Source organism: Crocuta crocuta, unplaced genomic scaffold, assembly GCF_008692635.1.
Source record: "Crocuta crocuta isolate KB4526 unplaced genomic scaffold, BGI_CrCroc_1.0 scaffold564, whole genome shotgun sequence".
Taxonomy (NCBI): Eukaryota; Metazoa; Chordata; class Mammalia; order Carnivora; family Hyaenidae; genus Crocuta; species Crocuta crocuta.
Genome location: NW_027533010.1, coordinates 1,008,148 through 1,029,320, shown reverse-complemented (window position 1 = coordinate 1,029,320; position 21,173 = coordinate 1,008,148). Strand labels below are relative to the sequence as shown.

Below are 21,173 nucleotides of genomic sequence, written 5' to 3'. Positions count from 1 at the left end.
ACAAACCCGTGATCTGGGGAGGTTAAATGATCTTCCCCAATGGTAGTATGTACCCCAGGACATCATCCTGAGTTTTACTTAACTACAAGCGACTTTGAGAAACCTGTTAACAAGACTTTCTCCCTAGCGATTGCAAGACACTATTTCTTAAGAATTATTTTCTAAGCATCAACACGTGAAAAGAGGGGCACTGAAAATACAGAGATAGATGGCATTGAGCAGTGCAAGCTCAGAGGTGGCCTGAGCCTCCTTTCAATCTGTGAACACAGGCACCATATCCAAACCCCTCAGTATTACCCAGCATACCTGATGTTCCATATTTGGGAGACTGTAACTTCATCATTTAAATAAATGTTTTCTTTATACCTAAATCATCCCCCCTCCCCCCGACTTTAAACACATATTTGTATCTCAAAAGCAGATTCACACTGTCTGACTAAAGCTTTGCACCGTTCTGGAAAACTCAAGGGTTAGCAGTAAGGAGGCAGGAATAGCAGATTAATTGTGCCACGTTTCTCTTGAAATCTACTTTTATAAAGGTTTACTTTTGTAAAGTAGATGGAATAAACTGTAACAATAAGCGGATATATCAGTTGTTCACATTTAATCGCTTCAATTTTCACCAAACGTGGTGAGCAGAGAAAAGTAATTTGATGTAGACAAGAGACCTAGCTTCAGAGAGACTGGGCTTCATTCCAGCTGTGCTGCTTACCTGCAGTAGCGTCTTGGAGAAGTTGCTTAATCTTTCTGAGCCTCTGTTTCCTTATTTGCTTTGTAGGTCAGCAATTCTTAGGATTAAATGAAATCATTCATGTAAGACATTTACTGCTGACCCTGGCCCTGAATATGCATCTAGTTCGTAGTGGCCGCCATTATTATTTAGGTCACCATCTTCTGTAAAATATATCAGGCAGTAGCGTATTGGAAAGACCACCAGGTCAGGAGTTGGAAGACCTGGGTTCTAGTCCTGCCTCTGCTACCAGCCTACTCTGGGACCTGGAAGATCACTTGATGTGCAAAAGGCCAGCAAGAGGATGGTGTATTAGGTTTGGTTGAATAAGTAGTTACACTGAGAGGTTGTTGAAAATCTTGGATGTCAGGCTGGGTTCACTTTCTACTTCCCCCTGAAAGCTCCAGGAAGTTTGTGTGCTGACTCATTATAAGTGATGTTGTTCTCCGTTATCATTGCATACACACAGTTGGGCAACAGACATCATTTCTTCCTTTCTTCACTATGACCTAAGGCTAGTTCTAGATTCCTGGTTTTACCCAGATTATAAAAATGCATAAATAAAGATGATATATGAAGCACATCAGGCAAGCAGACTATTTTCATACCTTGTCTATAACAAGCCCTGACTTTTTAGATCTGATAGGGAGAAATAGCTGTTTGGCCATTCTGCTTCACAGGTAGTGAGCTCATCTAGTGGGGAGGTATGGGTGCAGATCGAAGAGCTAGGATGCACTAGCTTTCTGCTCCTAAGCAAGAGGCCAGACCCATCTCTGCAGAGTAGGCACAACAATGCCATCCTCAAAGAGTGTGTGACAAGGGAGTAAGAGAATGCATGTGAAAGCTAGGGAGAGTAGCTTTCCTTTGTTCTTTTAAACCTTTGATCCTGACTCTTCTGTAAGCCCACCATACTGCTGTAACTATGAAGATGTGCTCCACAGAGAAAGTACACTTGGAGGAAAAATGTAAAAAGAAGAACTTAAATGCACGACCATATGTTTTATCAGAAGTGATGTTTTCACTGATAACATTGTCATCATCCTTTATGAAATGTGGGGTGTTGCTTAAGTGTTAAAAAGATCTGTAAGATTGGCTGTAGTCTGAAGAGATTGTTTTATATGACTGAGACCATTTCTCCTATCATTGAAATGGATACACTGAAGCCATTTCTTGTGCTATTTCCTAATAGGTTTAAGTCGCAGAGCTGAAGATCTGGTCTGTCTCATGCGGGTCAACCCCACTGGATTTCTTTTTCCTATTAGTGAGACAATGTTTAACATGTAAAGTAGGGCCTTGTACAGAGTGGAGACAAAATGGATGGGTATCCTTCTTACGTACAAAATGTATTCTATAAGAAGTCTGTCATCATCTCATTCAGGCCCGAGAGGCTGTACCCGGGGGAACTGGAAGTGGCTCTACAGAATGAGGGTGGGCAGTTCTGGCAAATGGGAGGGCATCTTAGCCTTTCTAGACATGGATGATTGAGGGCTTTTCAACTTTTCAAGCAAGCAAATGTGAGTCTTATTTTCTCAGATTTCCCAGTCTCACTTTGTGGCAGCACTACTCACATGGTGAGCCAAAAAGTGTATTAAAGTATAGAAGGTTGTCTCTGAAGCCAGTACAAGTTGAATCCATGGCTCCTTTTTCTCTCTCTTGTGGTAATGAAGTAACTAGAGACCCAGATGATAAATAATGATGGAGGCAGACGGGTGTCTCCGCAAAGGCTTATAGGCTGAGCACATTACTGCACTTCCTCTGCTCTGTGGTTGGTAGTTAGCTCTGCATTTTGAATTTCTGTAGATTTCCTATCCGCCGGTCTCTGATGGACTTAGGAGACAGTCAATTCACTTTATGGCAATTGCTCTTAAACATTCCGACAGACAGGATGCTAACATGCCAGCCTGGAAAATGCAGGGCAAATCCTCTCTCCCAGCATGGTAGAAAGTTTATATGTTCATCTCTGAGGGTTCTTGCCAAGTAGGATGATGGGTCAGAGGATTGGGAGAGCTCCAATAATGATGGTGGGATAGTAGTTTTGTTGAAGGGGGAAAACTTTTTGAAAATGGCTGTGTCTAGAGATTATTATGAATAAAATGCTTACCCAAATTAAGAAGTAAGCAAGAATTAATAATGAAATGGGTGTCTCAGGGAGATTGTTTTTCTGGTGGACTAGAACTTTAAAAAATAAAAATACTTTTAAAGATGTGGTAACATTTTTCATTTTTAAAACCCTGCTTTTTATTCTTAGGAAAACATTTACCAAAAAAAAAAAAAAAAAGAAAAAGCCAAGAAATTCTTGTTCTTCTCGAAAGCCCCTCCAGGCTACTGTCCCCACTGCACCTGTCACACTTTATCTCCTTCATTAGACATACCCCAGTTTATTCATTATGTTTAGTTATTGGTTTACTCATTGATTGTCTCTCTCTCCCTCTAGGATATAAGCCTGTGAGAACAAGGACTTTGTTGGAATTGAATGTGGCTTTGTCCCTAGTGCTGAGTCCTGGCATATCATTTGTACTCAATAAATATTGTTCTCAGTGAATTCTTAAACTCAGGGTGTGACTGTGGACCACTCCAGGCAAGATATGCCAGTGTCACTTTTATATCTCTATATCTTCATCTGAACAATTGAGATACATACCAGTAATCCCATCACAAAGTTGTCTTGAAGATGAACTGAGGAAACACATGCAAAGTGCTTAAAATGAAGTCTACTACATCAAACAATAAATTTAGCCATTATTTTTTAAAGTTTATTTATTTTGAGAGAGAGAGAGAGCAGGGGAGGGGCAGAGAGAGAGGCAGAGAGAGAATCCCAAGCAGGCCCCGTGCTGTCACCTTGGAGCTCAATGTGGGATTCAGTCTCATGAACCACAAGATAATGACCTGAGCCGAAACCCAGAGTTAGGCACTTAAATGACTTTACCACACAGCTGCCCCTAAATTTAGCCATTATTACTGTTCCTAATATTTAGCCTTCAGGGCTGTCCTGGTATCTTTAGGTGTGTAAGAAAGGTGGTATATCCACCCAGAATATTTATATTTTGCTTAGACCTCCAAGACTTTTTATCCTGGAACTGTTCCCTTCTGAGTTTTCTTCTACAGTGTTTAAATTCTTACAGTTAACAAGTGTGTAGTCTTCTTCATTTACAGGTGAAGAAGCTCCTAGAGCTTAGGTTGGAGAGTTTCTTCTGCTGATCATCCCCAGATGCAGGACATTCCACACTGTATTTATAGATCCAGGTACATTTTAACCAAGGCGACCTATTGAAACTTTGGAAGGCATTAGTTAGCAGAGAGACTTCCTCTACAAAAGCCTTCTGATACTCATTATGCATTTATTATATGCAAAACCTTGTGGTAGATATGAATTGATCTCTGTCCCTGTGGACCTTAACAGTGATGAAAGTAATAGATATTTAAATGAACAGATAACCAACATCATTGGCCACCAGATGGGATATGACAAATGAGTAGTGGGGGCAGTAAAGGCCAGAATTCCCTTCCCTGGATTCACATTTATTGAACACCTGGTGAGAGTCAGAGATTATTCTGTGTCACCATGGGTTACACAAATATTTGTGAACTAGTCTTTGCAGGAATTCCTGTTCTAAATCTCATGGTCTAAGAAGATATTAATAGGGGATATTAGAGAAATTATGAATATTTTAAAAATGAGTAATTTATAAATCCTAACAAGTTTTATCTTTATTTGTGTTTATAAATATATCTAGGCTAACAAAACAATCATTGGATTACTTTAATTGAATTTTATCATTCTGTGTGATTGGTAACTTTGAATTTTCATGCTGCTTACAAGTTCTGAATTCATCGGCTATTCCCCCACCCATTTCCTATATTCCCTGCTTTGTTTAATGGCATCTCCACATCTTACTCCCCGTACCTAGTCACTGGCTACCTTTCACCTATAGAATAAATGGAAAGGTCTTTGCATGAAGACACCTCACTTCCTGATGTGGTCTGGCCTCCTCAACCGGCTTATAGTCTAGCCTTGGCTATTGTCACTCAAGTACTTTTACTTCTTCAAGTTTACTTCTCAGGCATGGTTTCCCCATACTTCCGGGCGGTCTGCTAAGAACATCCTTCTCCTTGTTGTTTATCCAGAAAAACCCTACACTCCTACAAATCCTTCAAGGCTTGGCGCAAATAGTATCCACTTAAAGCCTTTCCTGACTCTTCCGAGCAGACTTGCAAGTCATTGTATTAAAATTTTTTGTGAAGAGCCACTAATAGCTCTTATGGATCTCTTGAATTAATTAGACAAAGGTGTCTTGTAGTCTTGTGGAGCAATGCAGCCCCGAGTTAGGGCTCATGGCATGGTGAGCATAGGCAAAGGTAGGCTGGATTTTAGTGCCCACTCACCCAGCCAGATCCCCTAGTATAGAGTACAGACCGCACCAGCTTTAGGGCCTCCGATTTGCTTGCATATTTTGATGCCGGGTTGTAAACTCTCCTTGTGCGCAGAGGCCAGACTTTACTTCCTCATCTACCAGGGGACAGCTCAGTGCCTGGCATGCAGGATAAGCTCAGTAAGTATCCGTTCAGTGAATGAAGGAATAGGTGAAATGTTGTGCAAGTTGAAATATTAATTTTTATTCATCAGGGCCCTATGTATGGGAAGGAGAAGCTTTCACAATATGGCATCCTCATGGGCAGAAATAGCACAAGAGGTTTTACAGGTAAACAGTCGTGGATGCTGCCTGAAGAGTCACTGAGCCCAGAATTGGAGGCCCCAGCGAGCCTGGAGCAAAGGCTCCTGTGCCTACTCAACGTCCCAACCCCAGGCCTCCTCCGGCCTGCCCCCAGCAGCCCTGACAACTGGAACCGCAGGACCTGAGTCCCTGAGGGAAAGCCTATGGACACTCTCACATAGACACAGGCCTCTCTCACATAGGCCTTGACAGGTATCCAAGCTCAGGAAGACTCCCATTTTCAAAGGAATCTAGACATTAAAAAGTAGTATGTTCCAAGATTCCTTAGGAATTTTCCAGAATGCTTGTGTTTGCTTTTGATTTATTAATTACTTGATAGAGAGGTGGAGATAGGAGTAAGGAAACTGAAATCTGGAGAATTAGGCACCACCGCCAATTGGAGAAAAGAGGGTATTAGTAAAGCACTCTCCAAATCATAATGCAAGTACAAAGGATTTATTAGCCTCAAATACATTTTGATTCTAGAACTACATCTACTAGATAAAAGGAGGTCCATGATTTTCTCCTCCTCTTTCCCTCTGTCTCTGTCCCTCATTTTATCTCTCAATTTAAAATCCTGATTGTAATTTCTTATTTGTCTTATATTTTGAGTCTTAAAGCTACCAAAAACTCAGTTCTGGAAAAATGGGGAATAAATTGATAAGTACACACACACACACACACACACACAGAGAGAGAGAGAGAGAGAGAGAGAGAGAGAGAGAAATTCCTTAATCAATCTGCTGTGAAAACTTAGAGGTGATTGTGATACTTGGCTCACTGGATTCGGATAATTGACTTGTCTATCTATAGGAAAGAAAAGGGGGTAAGCATGTGACCTGGTTAACATTTGAAGAATACAGAAAGCACCAAGAGATTAAGTCATACCAGATGTCTGGAGGGCTTTAAATCTTCTTTATATTGATGCCTGCATGATTTCCCAAAGATGGGTTCAGACCTGCCCTCTTTGAGTGGTTCTGGCTGCACAGATTAAAACGAGGTAAACTCATTATAGCCTTAGTGTAGCTGGCTTTGAAAGATTTGAAAAATGTTCTTTTATTGAGACTGAATAACTGGATGTGCTTTTGCTGCCAATATCAACATAGTCTAAGGGCCCTCCTGTTATTTTCTGCTAGAGTTTTCTTAGGACATGGAATGGGGTGGGAGAGGGAGTGTGAAAAGCCTCAGAGGGTTGTGTTTTGTTTTGTTTTGTTTTTCCTGTTCTTGGCTCACCCTGCAAGTTGATGGTAAATATTGGGCAATTTATTTAACCACACTATTCCTCAATTTCCTTATTAGCAATGCTGCCTTGTTTAGAAGGAGTTTTGAAATTTTTGCAAGCATACAAAATGCTGGTGTAGATAGCCAATATGGATATTGTATTTCTCATCCACTTGATGTCTGTCCAATAGTGGAGACCACCTGCCTCTGACTCACTTGTAGTGATTGTTAAAATACAGATCCCTAGGCCCCCCCCCCAAACTTTCTGAATTAGAATCTTATGGGAGGAAGTCAAACATCTTCATTGTAAACAGGCTTCTTGGGTGATTCTGGATTCAATGTGACCCGTAATGCATCTCTCCTTTCTGGTAAGCCTGAGATAGGACTGGATGGTTTGAGCTGAGCCTAAAAATCCCCTGGTATCTCCCACGGTTTTCTGGACTGACCTAATCCAGACCATTTTCCCCAGAGCTACTGCATATTGTGATTGAGTCATTAATTTAAAAAATATTTGAAGCTTCATTTTGCTAATCCCTGTCATCAAAATGTATGTAATCTTGGAGGATGTTCTAATAGGATGTTCTCTAATGTATGTAATGTGTGAACTAACAGTTCACAGTCAGGAGTAGGATAAAATTAACACTCAAACTTCCAACAATGAAAGAACAGAGACCATGAACATTAGTCTTTCTGCTTTCGGTTTCATCTTGGACTTCCCCTAGGTTGGGGTCTTATTTTTGATTTAGCCACTGACTCAACTTTGACCTTGGGAAAACCACTTAATCTTTCTGCAGTTTCCCCCTCCACAGTATATACTTTCTCCATCCTTGGGAAACATTTTCTAGAGAAGCTATTTAGTTTATTCAGAGGGCAAGTTCTTTTATGTTAACTACACATTATACAACTAGACATAATTTAGGATCAGTAATGGTGATTGTATCTTATGACTGAACAGGATTTAAAAAAAAAAAAAAAGGTTGTCCAGTCCTTCCCTTTGTGTTGAGATCTGAGTCTTTAGAGAAAAGAGTACTCAGGCTTACAAAAAAAAATTACTCAGGTTTATAGATTTACTGGATAAGATACCATAGTATCTGCAGAGATATGACAGAAACTGCGAGAGACATGCCGAATTCCTGTTTCTCTGCTCAGAAACCAGGGACATGGAAGAAATGGAAGGACATCTGTTTACTCTCAGCTGTGCTCCCTCCCTATCCTTGATGGGGTGATTCTACTGTATTACATTCATCACACTTACCTCCTTTCTTTGGACTCTTCTACTACCTTGAGTCTGATAGTCATTTTCTATTGCTGTATAACCAATTAGCACAAACCTAGCACCTTGAAACGACACACAATTATATCACTGTTTCTGGGGATCAGTAGTCCATGCATGGCTTAGCTGGGTCTTCTGCCCAGCATATCACAAGACTGAAGTCAGGGTATTGGCTGGATTGCATTCTCATCTGGAGGCTCAACTGGGGAAGGACCTGCTTCCAAGCTCTTTTAGGCTGTTGGCAAAATTATACCTGTAGAATCCATGGCAGATTACTTCTTCAAACCCAGCAATGTTGAGAGTCTCTGACCTCCTTGATGCTGCTTTAAAGGTCTCACCTAATTAGGTCAGGCCAACCCAGGATAATCGCCCTTTTGTTTAGCCTAAAACCAACTTCTAGCTTTAATTACGTCTGCAGTATACCTTCACCTTTGCCATACACAATGGATTACAAGTGAGTTACAAATCCCACACATGCTCGAAAGATGGGGATTATACAATTCAGAATTAAAATTCTGCAACTAAGTGTGTGCAAGGACTTAACTGAGAGTTTTAAACATTACTATTTATGAATTCCCATTCCCATGTATGTGACCATTCTGTTAATTCTTAATTAGCTAAAACTAGCCTTTAGTTAAGGGAAAATATTTGGTTGTCAGGAGGGAAGGAACAGGCTTAACTAGGGTGTGATAAATTACACCTACCATCGTGTTCTGTCCTAAGCAAATAAACCATTAATTAGAGATTATTGCTTAGCTAGTGAATGGGTCATCTTGAACTATTTTTATTTCCTAATTCACCCAATATGACTCATTTCATGAAAATGAGTTCACACATACCTATTCAAGATTAAAACTATGAGTTACTCATTTAAGAAGAGTTGTCCCCAAAGTTGATCTATCGCACTCTTTGATACACCAGCACTACCAAAAGAAAAGCATAGACAACAAAAAACTCCTACTAAGTGTAAGCAATAGTGATCACCTTTTCAACATCCTTCTTACAAATACACTGAAGACAGAATGACAATATATCAGAAACGGATAACAAATAACCAGTTTTATATTATTCTGTAAATAAAAGGCATAACTAAGTTAAAAAGTGAACCGGCTGAAAGAGATTAGCAGGAGATAATACAAGAGTTAATCTCTTTATTTTGTAGTATTTATACCAATCAATAAGAAATCCTAAAGCTTTAAATGATAAATGGACTTCACACTCAGAGGATGGCTATTATAAAAATAATAACAGGTACTGATAAGGATGTAGACAAATTGGAGCCCTTGTTCACTGCTGATAGGACTATAGAATGATGTAGCCACTGTGGAAAACTGTATGGCAGTTCTTAAAAAATTTACAATAGAGGGGCACCTGGGTGACTCGGTCAGTTAAGCATCCAACTTCGGCTCAGGTCATGATCTCGTTTGTGAGTTCGAGCCCCGCATTGGGCTCTGTGTTGAAAGCTCACAGAGCCAGGAACCTGCTTTGGATTCTGTATCTCCCTCTCTCTACCCCTCCCTGCTTGCCCTCTATCTGTGTCTCTTCCTCTCAAAACTAAACATTTAAATTTTTTTTTTAATATTTTTTAAAAATATTTTTATTTATTTCTAGGAGAGAGAGAGACAGCATGAGCAGGGGAGGGTCAGAGAGAGAGGGAGACACAGACTGAAATAGGCTCCAGGCTCTGAGCTGGCAGTCAGCACAGAGCCCGACGCGGGGCCTCGAACCCACGAACCGCGAGATCATGACCTAAGCGAAAGTCGGACGCTTAACCTACTAAGCCACCCAGGCGCCCCTAAAAATTTTTTTAATTAAAAAAAATTTACAGTAGAATTGCTAGATCATCCAGCAATTCTATTTCTGGGTATATACGGAGAAAGAATTAAAAGCAGGAACTTGAACAGATACATGTACACCCATGTACATAACAGCATTTTTTATAATAGCAAAAAGATGGAAACAACCTGTGTCCATCAGTGGATGAATGGATTAGCAAAATGCAGTATATACCTACAATGGAATATTATTCAACCTTAAAAAAAAAAAGAAATTCTGACCCATGCTACAACATAGGCCTGTAAGACATTATTATGCTCAGTGAACTAAGCCCATTATGAGGGGCAATGATTCCACTTACATAAAGTACCTACTATAGTCAGATACATAGAAAATAGAGTTGTGGTTGCAGGGGTGAGAGAGGATGGGAGTTAGTTTTCAATAACATTAGAGATGGGTGGCAGTGATGGTTGCAAAACACTGTCAGTGTACTTAATGCCAGAGCTGCACTTGAACATGGCTAATACCGGGCACCTGGGTGGTCAGTCAGTTAAGCATCCGACTCTTTCAGCTCAGGTTGTGATCTCACTGTTCAAGAGATGGAGCCCCCAGTAGGGGCAGGTCCAGGGCCTGCTTGGGATTCTCTCTCTTCCTCTCTCTCTGCCCCTCTTTTGCTCATTTTCTCTGTGTGTGTGTGTCTCTCTCCCTCTCTGTCTCTCTATCTCTCTGTCTCTCTCTCAAATAAAAAAAACAAAAAAACAAACTTGAGGCTGGAGGAGGGCACTTATTGGGATGAGCACTGGGTGTTATATGGAATCCAACTTGACAATAAGCTATGAAAGAAAAAAAAACTTGAAAAGGTAAACAGGCCAAGGAGATGAACATGTAGGTCACAAAATAGGAAATGTCACAAAATAGGAAATCTTGGAGAAAGATGCTCAGCCATGTTGGTAACCAAAGAAATGAAAAAATTTAAATTTCATTTAATGAAGCATCATCTTTTAGTCTAAAGGGATAATGAGTGTAATGCATCTAGCATACAAAGTCTGGCATATAATTATTATTCAAAACATATTTTACTTCTCTGCTTCTTCCCATTTCCCTAGAACAGAGATGAAGTCTTCATTTAATAATTCTGTACTGGTGTTTCACACAAGAACTATCCTAGGACTATCTTTTAAACCATTCCTAGGACTATCTTTTAGTATTCTAGTTTAATTTTTTTTTAAGTTAAACCTCTTCCTTGGGGGTTTCCAAGTTGAGGCTCCAGCGTAAGGGAGATATAACAAGAACTATATTAAGAATTGCACTAAATGCAATTCTGAAATATTATTATATTAATAACTTGTTTGGGTGCAAATATTAATGAGCTGAATTCCCCCCAATAAATCTGGCATTTGTAATAACAAGAGTCCTAAACTCTGAGCCAGTACTATCTGTGTTAAAACTGGTTTTCTTATAATTGAGCCCCTTTGCATTCCTGGTCTAAAAAGGCATGTGGCCAGACACCTGCTTGATTATCTCTTTGTTATCTTGTCATTTTTATGAGTCGTGATTCTCTTTTGGCAATTTAATGAAGGCAACTAGAGCAAATCTTTTTCATGGTAATGAAATGATTTGCTAACTAATAATCTCTTATTTATTGGTCAAATAGTGCGAGCCAGGCATTATTATTATGCGCTTCTGTTGTTTGATTTAATCCTTTGGATCCTTCTGAGAAAAATGGTATTATTCTCATTTTATAGGTGAGAAATGGAGTCTCAGGTAGTTTTAATAACTCCACATCACGAACAGCTGGTTGGTAGAGCTAGAATTCAAACCCCGGTCTGTCTAACTCCAAACTTCCCATCTTTCCTTGGCTCTAAGCTGCACCTAGGAATATAATTATATTTACGTCCTAAGGGTTCAAGTGATTTATGAGGGTGAAAACTTAAACATGTAACTTTGTAAACATAGCCCATCAATAATTATAACTCCTAAATTACATATTAATTTGGGAGCATTATATTTTTAGTCAACGTTGTTTAGCCCCCACAAAGAAGCTGTTGTACATTCAGAGTAAAATGCTTCCTATTCCATGTCAAAAGTGCAGATTTGTTTCCTGATAAGATGTACTGTTTGGAGACTGTCTATTTTTTATTGTGATTCAGGTGTAAATAACAGGAAAGCATATTTTTTTCCTATCTTGGCAAAGGGGGAGGTATTTCTAAAAAAGAACACTTAATGTAATGATTTAAATGGCTATGATTTTGTACTGTGAATTGGGAGAAAACAGATTATTGCACAGGACTGAAAGAAGTAACAATGGTCTACTGACCTCAGCAGGAAAATCCAGCCGGGAATTTCCCTGAGACTCTAAGCCAGGCTTCAGAGACACTTAGTGCTCCTCTGTGCCCAACAAAATGATAGAACGTAAAACCCTAGATTTTCTGAGATATCCAGGCAAATGCAAACTTTGAAAATGAATGACTTTGCAAGAGCTTACATTCATGTCTATGTAAGTGTTGAATCTCTAAATTGTACACCTGAAACTAATATTATACCGTATGTTCACTAACTGGAATTCAAATAAAAACTTAGAAAAACAGTATAACATCAAAAGAGATGCAAAGAATCAAACTTGTCTTTGGAGTTCTTAGACAAATAGCAGTATGTATGTAATGTGGATTTTAAATGGTTGTGAAAACGTAAAGAAAACATTTTTTAAATATCCCGTTTCTCTTTAGAAATTCCAGTGTTTTCACAGTTTCTCCCAAAAATAAGTGTGAAATTGGCAACAAACCAATCTGAATATGAAAGACAAGCATGAGCACACACGTGTGCACAGCCGCACGCGCGCGCGCGCACACACACACACACACACACACACACCAATCTCATTTCATTCAAAGCACATTAATCTATGTACTACTGCTTCTGTTTGCAGAGCTCACACTTGTTTTAACCGACTGGATCTACCCCCGTACCCGTCATTCTCCATGCTTTATGAAAAACTCTTGACGGCAGTTGAAGAAACAAGTACCTTTGGACTTGAGTGACCTGGAAGAACGATGCCAGGCTCCGTATGGACAGGCAATTTCAGAAGCTGCTGTCTAGAAGAATGACTGAGCATTGGAGGTTTCAAGAGTATACTTCCAGTAGAGTAAAGCTGAGTGCTCTTACTTTCCAGGAGCACATGCTCTGTCACATTTGGGGACCGGATAGTGGTGATGAGTCCTCTTGGAAGGATTTGGGTGAGCTTGATGCCCAGGGAACTACCCAACAGTCTTTCAATCAACAGTTGTTGACTGCCAAACTTTTTTCCATTTGTGTTACGTTCCAAGACAAAGATGAACCTGTACACGGTCAGCTCCATGGTAACGTTTAGGGACTCCGGAGAATCTTGAAACTTCCCTTTGAACGCGGTTCAAGCCAAACTGGCAGCACTGGCCCAATCTCCAAATTAGCGCAAGTTAAATAATATAGTAAAAACAAATATATTTCCTGAAAGTACATTCATTTAAGCCCTACGTTATAGCAGAATATTCATTTTCTTGCTTATGAGTGCCTGCATGGTGTGCACCATAGGTTTCAGCTTTCATGGGACACAAGTGAAAATGAAACCAAGTCCACATGAGGTAACTTTAAGGATTTGCAATTAGGTGGTCTGTGACAATGTATATGCAAAGTGGTATGTGTAATTATGGCTGAAGACAAACCGTTCTACAGTGGATAACTAATGACAGATTTTATGCTTTATAATGCATGAAAACAATTTAAAAATAACTAGCAATTAATCACAGCATATCAGGAAAACAATACACAGTGAGTTGTTTATTTTTCATAGGTTCATTGTATTTATGTTCTTTAAGATGTATATAAGAACCTACCTGTTCAGTATGTATCACCTGTTCCATTTTCATGTTCCATGCTTACTCGGGCATCATGCTAGTACGTATCCTTTTAAGCACTCTCAAGGGAACAAAAGGGCCTTTTATTTTTATAAAGGTACAAAAAAAATTCCCCGAAATATTTTGCACTGAATGTACCAAAGTTGAAGGGACATTACAATATGACTAACGGCAACTCCATCACTTGACAAGTAAATAGAAAATAGCTTCTAAATCCAACTTCCTTCACAGTGCCATGTCTACCACTACAGGACTGTGCATCTAAGTAATAATTTTTTAAGACTCACTATATGTGATAGTATGATATGCATTTATTTAAAATGCATTAGATTTCTTCCATCCATCAAATACTTTACAGGATGGCATTTAATACAGATATTTCGTATTTCCCCCACTGCTTTTTATTTGTACAGCATCATTAAACACTAAGATCATTTAGAGAGCCATCAGCAACACCTAAGAGATCAGCTCTCTTCAGTAATAAGAATTCCATTTTCCCTCATCAGTGAAGACATCCCAAATTGAAACTCTCAGTACTATATTTCTAAGCCTGCATTTTCACTGATGCATAATTTTCTTATCAATATTAAGAAACAATTTTTCTATGGTATGTCAGAAACTGCATGATATCACTAATGTTATTTCTGCTTAGTTTTATCAGAGGATGTCCTTCATTTTTATTGTTTTTGGGGTTATTTCACATCATTGTTTATTTCTTGACTTATGGCCATTACTGATCAGAGTGAGTCCTTCAATAGAGTGAAGTTAAATTGCGGATGATAAAAGCATTGGAGTAACATTTGGTTTGCCCACCTGTGGTTTTACAGGCACTGCCCAAACACCTCTTTGAGAATTATAAGTAGCCATGGAATTCCTATTATGGGATGTTGGCAATCTTGTATTTTATAGAGTCAGATGCATGGTTTTCGCAGGTGGTTTGTAAGAACTAATTGCTCTCCTGTTGGTTAAGCTATGTTTACTATTGAGACCCTCAAGAGGAATACCACTCATGTTGTGATCCTGAACTAAAGACAGGTACTATCGCATGGGGAAATGTTCCCCCCAAAAGGTTACAGAAATCTGGTGATACGAAAGGAAGATTTACCTGTGTACTATAATTAGACCAGAGAAGAAGGGAAGAGAAACAAATTTTAATTGGAAATGTTAGCTTGTATTTACTGATCATGAATATAAGTATATATTTAATTTTGCAAACTGTATTTACTTGTTTGTATTTTTTTCATTATAAGGAAAAATAGCATAAAATACTTTTTAAAAAAATCCACATCTTTGATGGTATGTAAGATGGTTCAGAGCTGGCGTTCTCTAAGCAACTGGTATAAAAGGTTACATTTCTTTCAAACGTGGACCATGTTAGCTTTCACTTTGGTTTGTGACACTTTGCTATCATATTCCACATGATTAGATAAAATAAGTCTGAAATAAAATATCCCTTTAATTACTTCTAACAAATATATTCCTTGTTAAGGCATCTAACTTCTTCCCAAATAACAGGATAATCATCTACTGTTCTCAGATTTGGGAATTATCAAAGATGTACTTAGCATATCAGAACACTGTGATAACTGATTTGCCATTCATAACTAGTAAAACAAAAAAGTCCAACAATAACTATTAAAATATCAAATAACATTTCCACAAATAAACATTTCCACTTCAGCATCCTCTACAAATAGAAATACCCATGAATATTTTCCTTTGGACTCTGAGCCTAGATGACTTGGCCGTATAGTCCCATTTACTTTAAGAAAGTTGGGAGTGATGCTTACACTGTACTGTCTTCTACTATAAAAGACAGTCATCATGCATCATGTGTATTTGCAGAACGTCTCTTAGATGAAGCAAGAGGCACACTTTTGGCCTTCACCACTGTGTTTGATGATGGAGCCGTAAGATTCAAAATCTGCCCTTGAGAAGCTCACAGTCTGGTGGAGGAGACATCAAGGCTTTAAAAAATGTATTTTTAATAAAATTTGGTATGTTTTACAATCAAGGAGTGAGGAGAAAACAGCTTGTTCCATCTGGGAGATCCAATGAAAGCTTCATACATGGACGATACTGTAGCTAAAAATAAAAATCACATAAATAGTAACTAAGAGCATGTGATAGCGTGTCAGTACTGGTCAAGTGTGGAGGCCCAGGGTGCATTTACACATGAGGGTTTACAGTGTACAGGCAGGGAGCCGAACCGTGAAGGAGCAACTCAAGGGTCTTCAAATTATCAAAGAAATGACAAAATTAAATCCAGTCATTTCCCTCTGTTTCCTTTCACCTACATGTGACGTACCTTCGGTTTTCAGTGGGAAAAATACCAGCTCTTGAGCCCAACGCACTTCTGAAGTCAAAACATTTATTTTGTGCACAAAATGAATGAATCTTGGTAATAGAACTATGGTCACAATTTTCTGGCATATGTTATGTTTATAACTTAATAGACATTCTGTAATCAATGAAGGAGTCACTCACCTGCATAACAATCAGAAGTGCTAGAACTGCATTCAAATGATTAACAGTAATGGTGGAATATGTGTGTGTGGTGCCTAAAGGTTTCAAAATGCTGTCAGGTACATCTTCTTCTGTTCCTCACATACTTTGTGGGGTTGAAGGCATCAATCCCAGCTGGGCTGAAGCTGATTTTCATGGATGGCTTGTAAGATCCATTTCAGTACTTTATGGTTACATTTCTAGGCTTCATTTCAAGAAATGTGGAGGCTAACGTTTCTTCCAGCATATTCCACCAACAGTGAATTTTGCAAGATGCTTCATCTGCCCAAATTCCCATTTCTTCAGATACTCTTAAAATGTGACGCCTTCTAAAAAGCCCATGGAAGAAATTAGTATATTCACAGAAAAACTCCTCATAGACTTTATATTTGCCTTTAACCACTTGTTATGAGGAATTTCAAACAATGCAAAATGTAGCGGCGTTTGGTGGATTTCTATAGTACAGCAGTTCAGTTTTCTCGAATTTAATTTGGAAGCAAGATAATGAGGGGGAAACACTTTAATCAGAAATTTTATTTTATTTTTTAATTCTTAATGAAGATGGATCTGGAAGCTCTGATAGTTAAGTTCCGGTGATGTGGTTGAAGGAACCCATCAGATTCTCATTTTCTCTCTGTCCTCTTCACATTTATTCAGTTTTTTTTCTTTCTGCACAAATTGCATTTATAACTTGACCACTTCCAACTAAGGCAAACATCTTCTAATAAAGAGTCTGTAAATCTTTCCAACTTAACCCAATTGGGGAAATTCCCAAGGCAGGCGAAATGATGATCCACCATCTTGAAAAGGGATCTGTAACCCGGCTTAGTGAAAACATGCAAATAAAGAATGTGGCCAAATCTCCAAAGTGGGTCTGAGTTTCAGGCCTTATTGTGCTCCTCGTACCTGCTTTAGTGAATGACTAAAAACACTCTAGATCTCAGATCCCTTACTTGTAACCGTAAGACTTGAGTTGAAATTAATGAGCATGTCACTTTTAATCAGATTCTAATTTTGCACACCTTGTTATCTTTCCAGTTCGCTTGTGTTTTCCAGATAGGCTTGTTTATCTAACGTGGAAGCAAAGGAATGCCAGAGACATTAAGCTGTCTAAATTGTGGCTTAAGGCCAACGGCGGCCCACTAGAGGCGTGATAAAAACAAAAGTAGAAAAGAGAACCCCCGCGGTTGTGTTCCCCACCCCTGCCAGACTATAATGCAAATTATTGACCAACTGTCAAGACTCAGGAGTGGTAACTGCATTCCAAGGAGCTGGCACAAAGAATATCATGAGAGTGTGTGCGCTACGCTTATCACAGCAAGCTGGGCCAGGGGTGCAAGGATGGTCAAGACAAGACCGTAGTGGAGGGAAAGTTAAAACAAGGGTTGGAAAGATCATGTCAGGACTTGCTGGTGGGCGTAGGAACATGTATTTCAATTTGGTTTCTGACTTTGAGGGAAAAAAAAAAAATGTGGTGCCTAGTAAGGGCACTGCTTGATAATCTGCCTGGTGGGAAATACCCTCATTGTATCACTTCAGTAGATTGAGAACATCTTCTGTATCGCAAAACAGAAGTTATCCCAGAAGTATTAAAGCTAACCATAGCCGAATCAGGAAATTTGACAATTTGGCGTTAAATTATGTTGTGGATTTTGTTTATCTTCAGAGTTATTATTGATATTATTGAGTTTTCTATATAAGTGAAAGAAACGGTGTAGTTAGACATATTTATGATGCTTAATTTGTTTTTCAGCAGACGTTCTTTGACATTAGAACAGATTTGGGGACATTTTCATGGTTTCTAGTGGTAACTTAAATGTTCCCTGTTAATCCAGGAAGCAAAGTCCGAAGAATTAGGTTGCTGAATTGCAAATGGAGACCTAATCAGTGTTTCCAATTTTTCAGGACGTTAATCAAGACTGAAAATACATTTGCTTAGATTTAATATGCTAGGTAGTGTTTTGGCTTTCACGATGGCACAGTTCAGCAGAATTGGCAGGCCCTAGTTGCATGGTGTTTGGCGAGCACAGGGAAATTAAGTTTATCTATGTGATTTTTTATGTCTAGTGGCCTTGGGCAGGTGATATCTTTCTATCTAATTTTCTTTTAGGATATTACAACCCTGAGGAGTGTTGATAGGTAGGTTGTATGATTCAGACTGAATCAGCCATTACTGATGCAGGTAAGGAACCATCAGTAAACTTCTGGTTACTACACCTTCTGTAAAAAAGTATGGATAATGGTCACGAAATACCTTGGAAGGACTAACCAGGAAACACACAGAACTGAATGTTCTTTGAGGACCCTAATGCTCTAAAAGCTGTTAGTACAACCTATTTTTCTTTATATGATATCATAAGTAAAATTTGAAGCTGTTAATATATTGGAAAGTGCGTAAGATTACATGTTTTTATAATAGGGATGCAGGCATTCCAAAATAAACAAATAAAAATACATGCATCTCTCTTGCCTCTTACTGAAAGTATTAATCTAATTTTATAATAACGCTTTTTAATATTAAGGCTCTGTAAAAAGAAACATATTTATTTCTAAGATTTCAGTAGAGCACAGGTGATGTATTTTTTTAAGCCTTTCCATTTCTTTTCACCAACCCTATCCATGTGTCTACTGTACCATGTATCACAGTTAATAGCTACGTTTCTATTTTTGTTGAGTTGATTTAAGCTTCATATTCATTCAATGTGACTTTTAATAGAGAATAACAATGGGAGGTATTTAGTACTGGCATTAAGACCATACAGCTCTCATTTCACTTTATATTTAAATTTCATCTGTTTCTTTTTCAAAGCAAATAATGCAGATTGTTGACATCCCAGAAATGATTTGTGGGTGGTATTAAATGGAGCCTGGGACTCTGAAATGTAGATTAGATGTTTGTTTTTTGGAAAGTTTGTATTCTTATCCTCACCTGAACCCCTGACTTTTGTGTTGTATTTTTTTATGATTCCAAAATGCTTTGAGGGAAAGATATTTTAATGTGTACAATTTGTTTTATTTTCATACTGATCTCTATTTTTGTTTAAAACCATGTTGCATCATGAAATCACTTAATCCAAAATAAATCTTCTTTAAAAAAATAGATTATGACTTCTCTGTGATACATTTGGAAGAGAAAAAACCCAAAAGGAAAGAGACGAGACCAAAGTAGGGATAAAGGTCTCATGGGATTAGTATGCAGCTTTGTAGATCCAGAAAGTTCTTTTCATGATACTTATAATCAGGAATCCATTTTGTTTATCCCTAAAAGAATGTTTCAGTATTTGATAGCCCCATCAAATAATGTTGAAGAAATAAATTAACACAAATCTTAGTCTCTTAACTCACATGGGCTGAGACTATTTGTTAAGCCATCTTGGTTGAATGCTTGGTTCATAAACACATATGCATACCACCACTACCAATCTAACCCAGGGGTCACATACTCACAAGCCTACAGGGATCAATTAGGTATTGCATGAGTGAAACTGCCTGGACATAAGCAACAGAGAGTGATGGGATTTACCCAAAAAGAGCATTCTAATATTTCACTCCCGCTCTAGTCACATAAAATGTAGGTTCGGTGTTGAAAGATCTTCTGATGTAGCAAGAGAAACCCAGAAACCTAAATTTTTGTGTAATACTTCTAGATCTTTTTAATACTGGGTCAAAGTCACTATGTCTATAGGTTGAATTTGCCTTGCAGGCCCAATCAGTTTGGACTCTTGATTTGATCAATTTAGGCAATATCATTATCCTTTATAGTTGATTGGTAGCGCAAATGAGTTGACCAAATAAATAAAATATTACTAAGACAAGTAGTTGACAGGAAGAGATGGGGAAAGGAGAAAGGCAGCTCTTATGTTAGGGCAGTCACTAAAGGATGTACTTGAAAATGATCTGTGCTTACCAGTCTTTTCGAAAAACACCTTTTGTTAATTCATATGAGTTAAGAGCATCCTTGTCACGATTTTATGGAACAGATGTGCCATTAAACTCTTCATTCTACATTTTAGACTAGAGACAAATTTCATATATCACATGAGAGCAGTTAAAGCTAAGACTCATCCTTTAAAATGACTAATGTTTGAGGTCATTAGCGAAAGGGAAAAGCAAGAGACTGTATTCATGGCACCGACTTCCTGGTATTTGTGTCATATTATTCCTTCTATAACATTTGACCTCAACATGCTTTTTTCATGATCAATTTTTCTGCCTTCATTATATTCTTGTAGTAAAACATGAACCCATTTAGTAAGTGAATGTTTTAATAATGCATAATTTCCACCATCCTACTAAATGCTCCTGTGAAGTCTTTCTTGGTGTTTTTTGTTTTTGTTTTTTTTTTAATTTCATCCTGAAACTAGAAAGCCTTTAGCCTCTTTATCAAGAGAAGATTTTTTTCTACGTACTTTTCTGTATTGATCAAAAATATTAACCTATTAATGGATTTTTCCCCCTTCTAAATAGATAACTTCCTTCTATAGATACTAGGTTGACTGGTATAACATTTGTCAACCAAAGTAAATTTTACAATAACAATAATTGAAATGAGAACTTCTGGGGGTGCCTGGGTGGCTTAGTTGGTTAAGTGTCCCAACTTCAGCTCAGGTCATGATCTCACAGTTTGTGGGTTTGAGCCCTGCTGACAGCTCAGAGCCTGGAACCTGTTTTGGATTCTGTGTCTCTCTCTCTCTCTCTGTCCCTCTCCATCTCATGCTCTGTCTCTGTCTCAAAACTAAATAAACATTAACAAAATGAAAACATCTGATAAAATGTTTACAATGGTAGAAACGAGCTTGCCACATTTAATTTTCCCCATTATTATAGGTTCTCTCAAAAGATTTTTGGTCACAGATTGTTCCTTTAGAAAGTAAAAGCAAGCAGTTTTCCAAAGCATAAATCATTGGAACAATGTATATGTATATATCTGACAATTTATAATAATGTTATAAAATACTACTTGCTATACCAAGTAACATAGTAGTATAACAATTCCCGTCTAGTTGGTATTCAGCTGGCATTGGAAAATACATTCTAAATCCAAATTCTTCAACTTTGTCATGACA

The 21,173-nt window shown here is 38.3% G+C and overlaps 1 protein-coding gene across 1 annotated transcript in view; it reads left to right on the top strand.

Annotated features, from left to right (window-relative positions):
- HECW2 (HECT, C2 and WW domain containing E3 ubiquitin protein ligase 2) overlaps positions 1-14,796 on the top strand; it is a 228,797-nt gene extending 214,001 nt beyond the window's left edge. Inside the window, exon 28 of the mRNA XM_077745795.1 lies at positions 12,639-14,796. Coding sequence (XP_077601921.1) covers positions 12,639-12,750 — 112 coding nt within the window. The 3' untranslated portion in view covers positions 12,751-14,796. The remainder of the gene's footprint in view (positions 1-12,638) is intronic.
- The last annotated feature ends 6,377 nt before the right edge of the window (positions 14,797-21,173 follow it).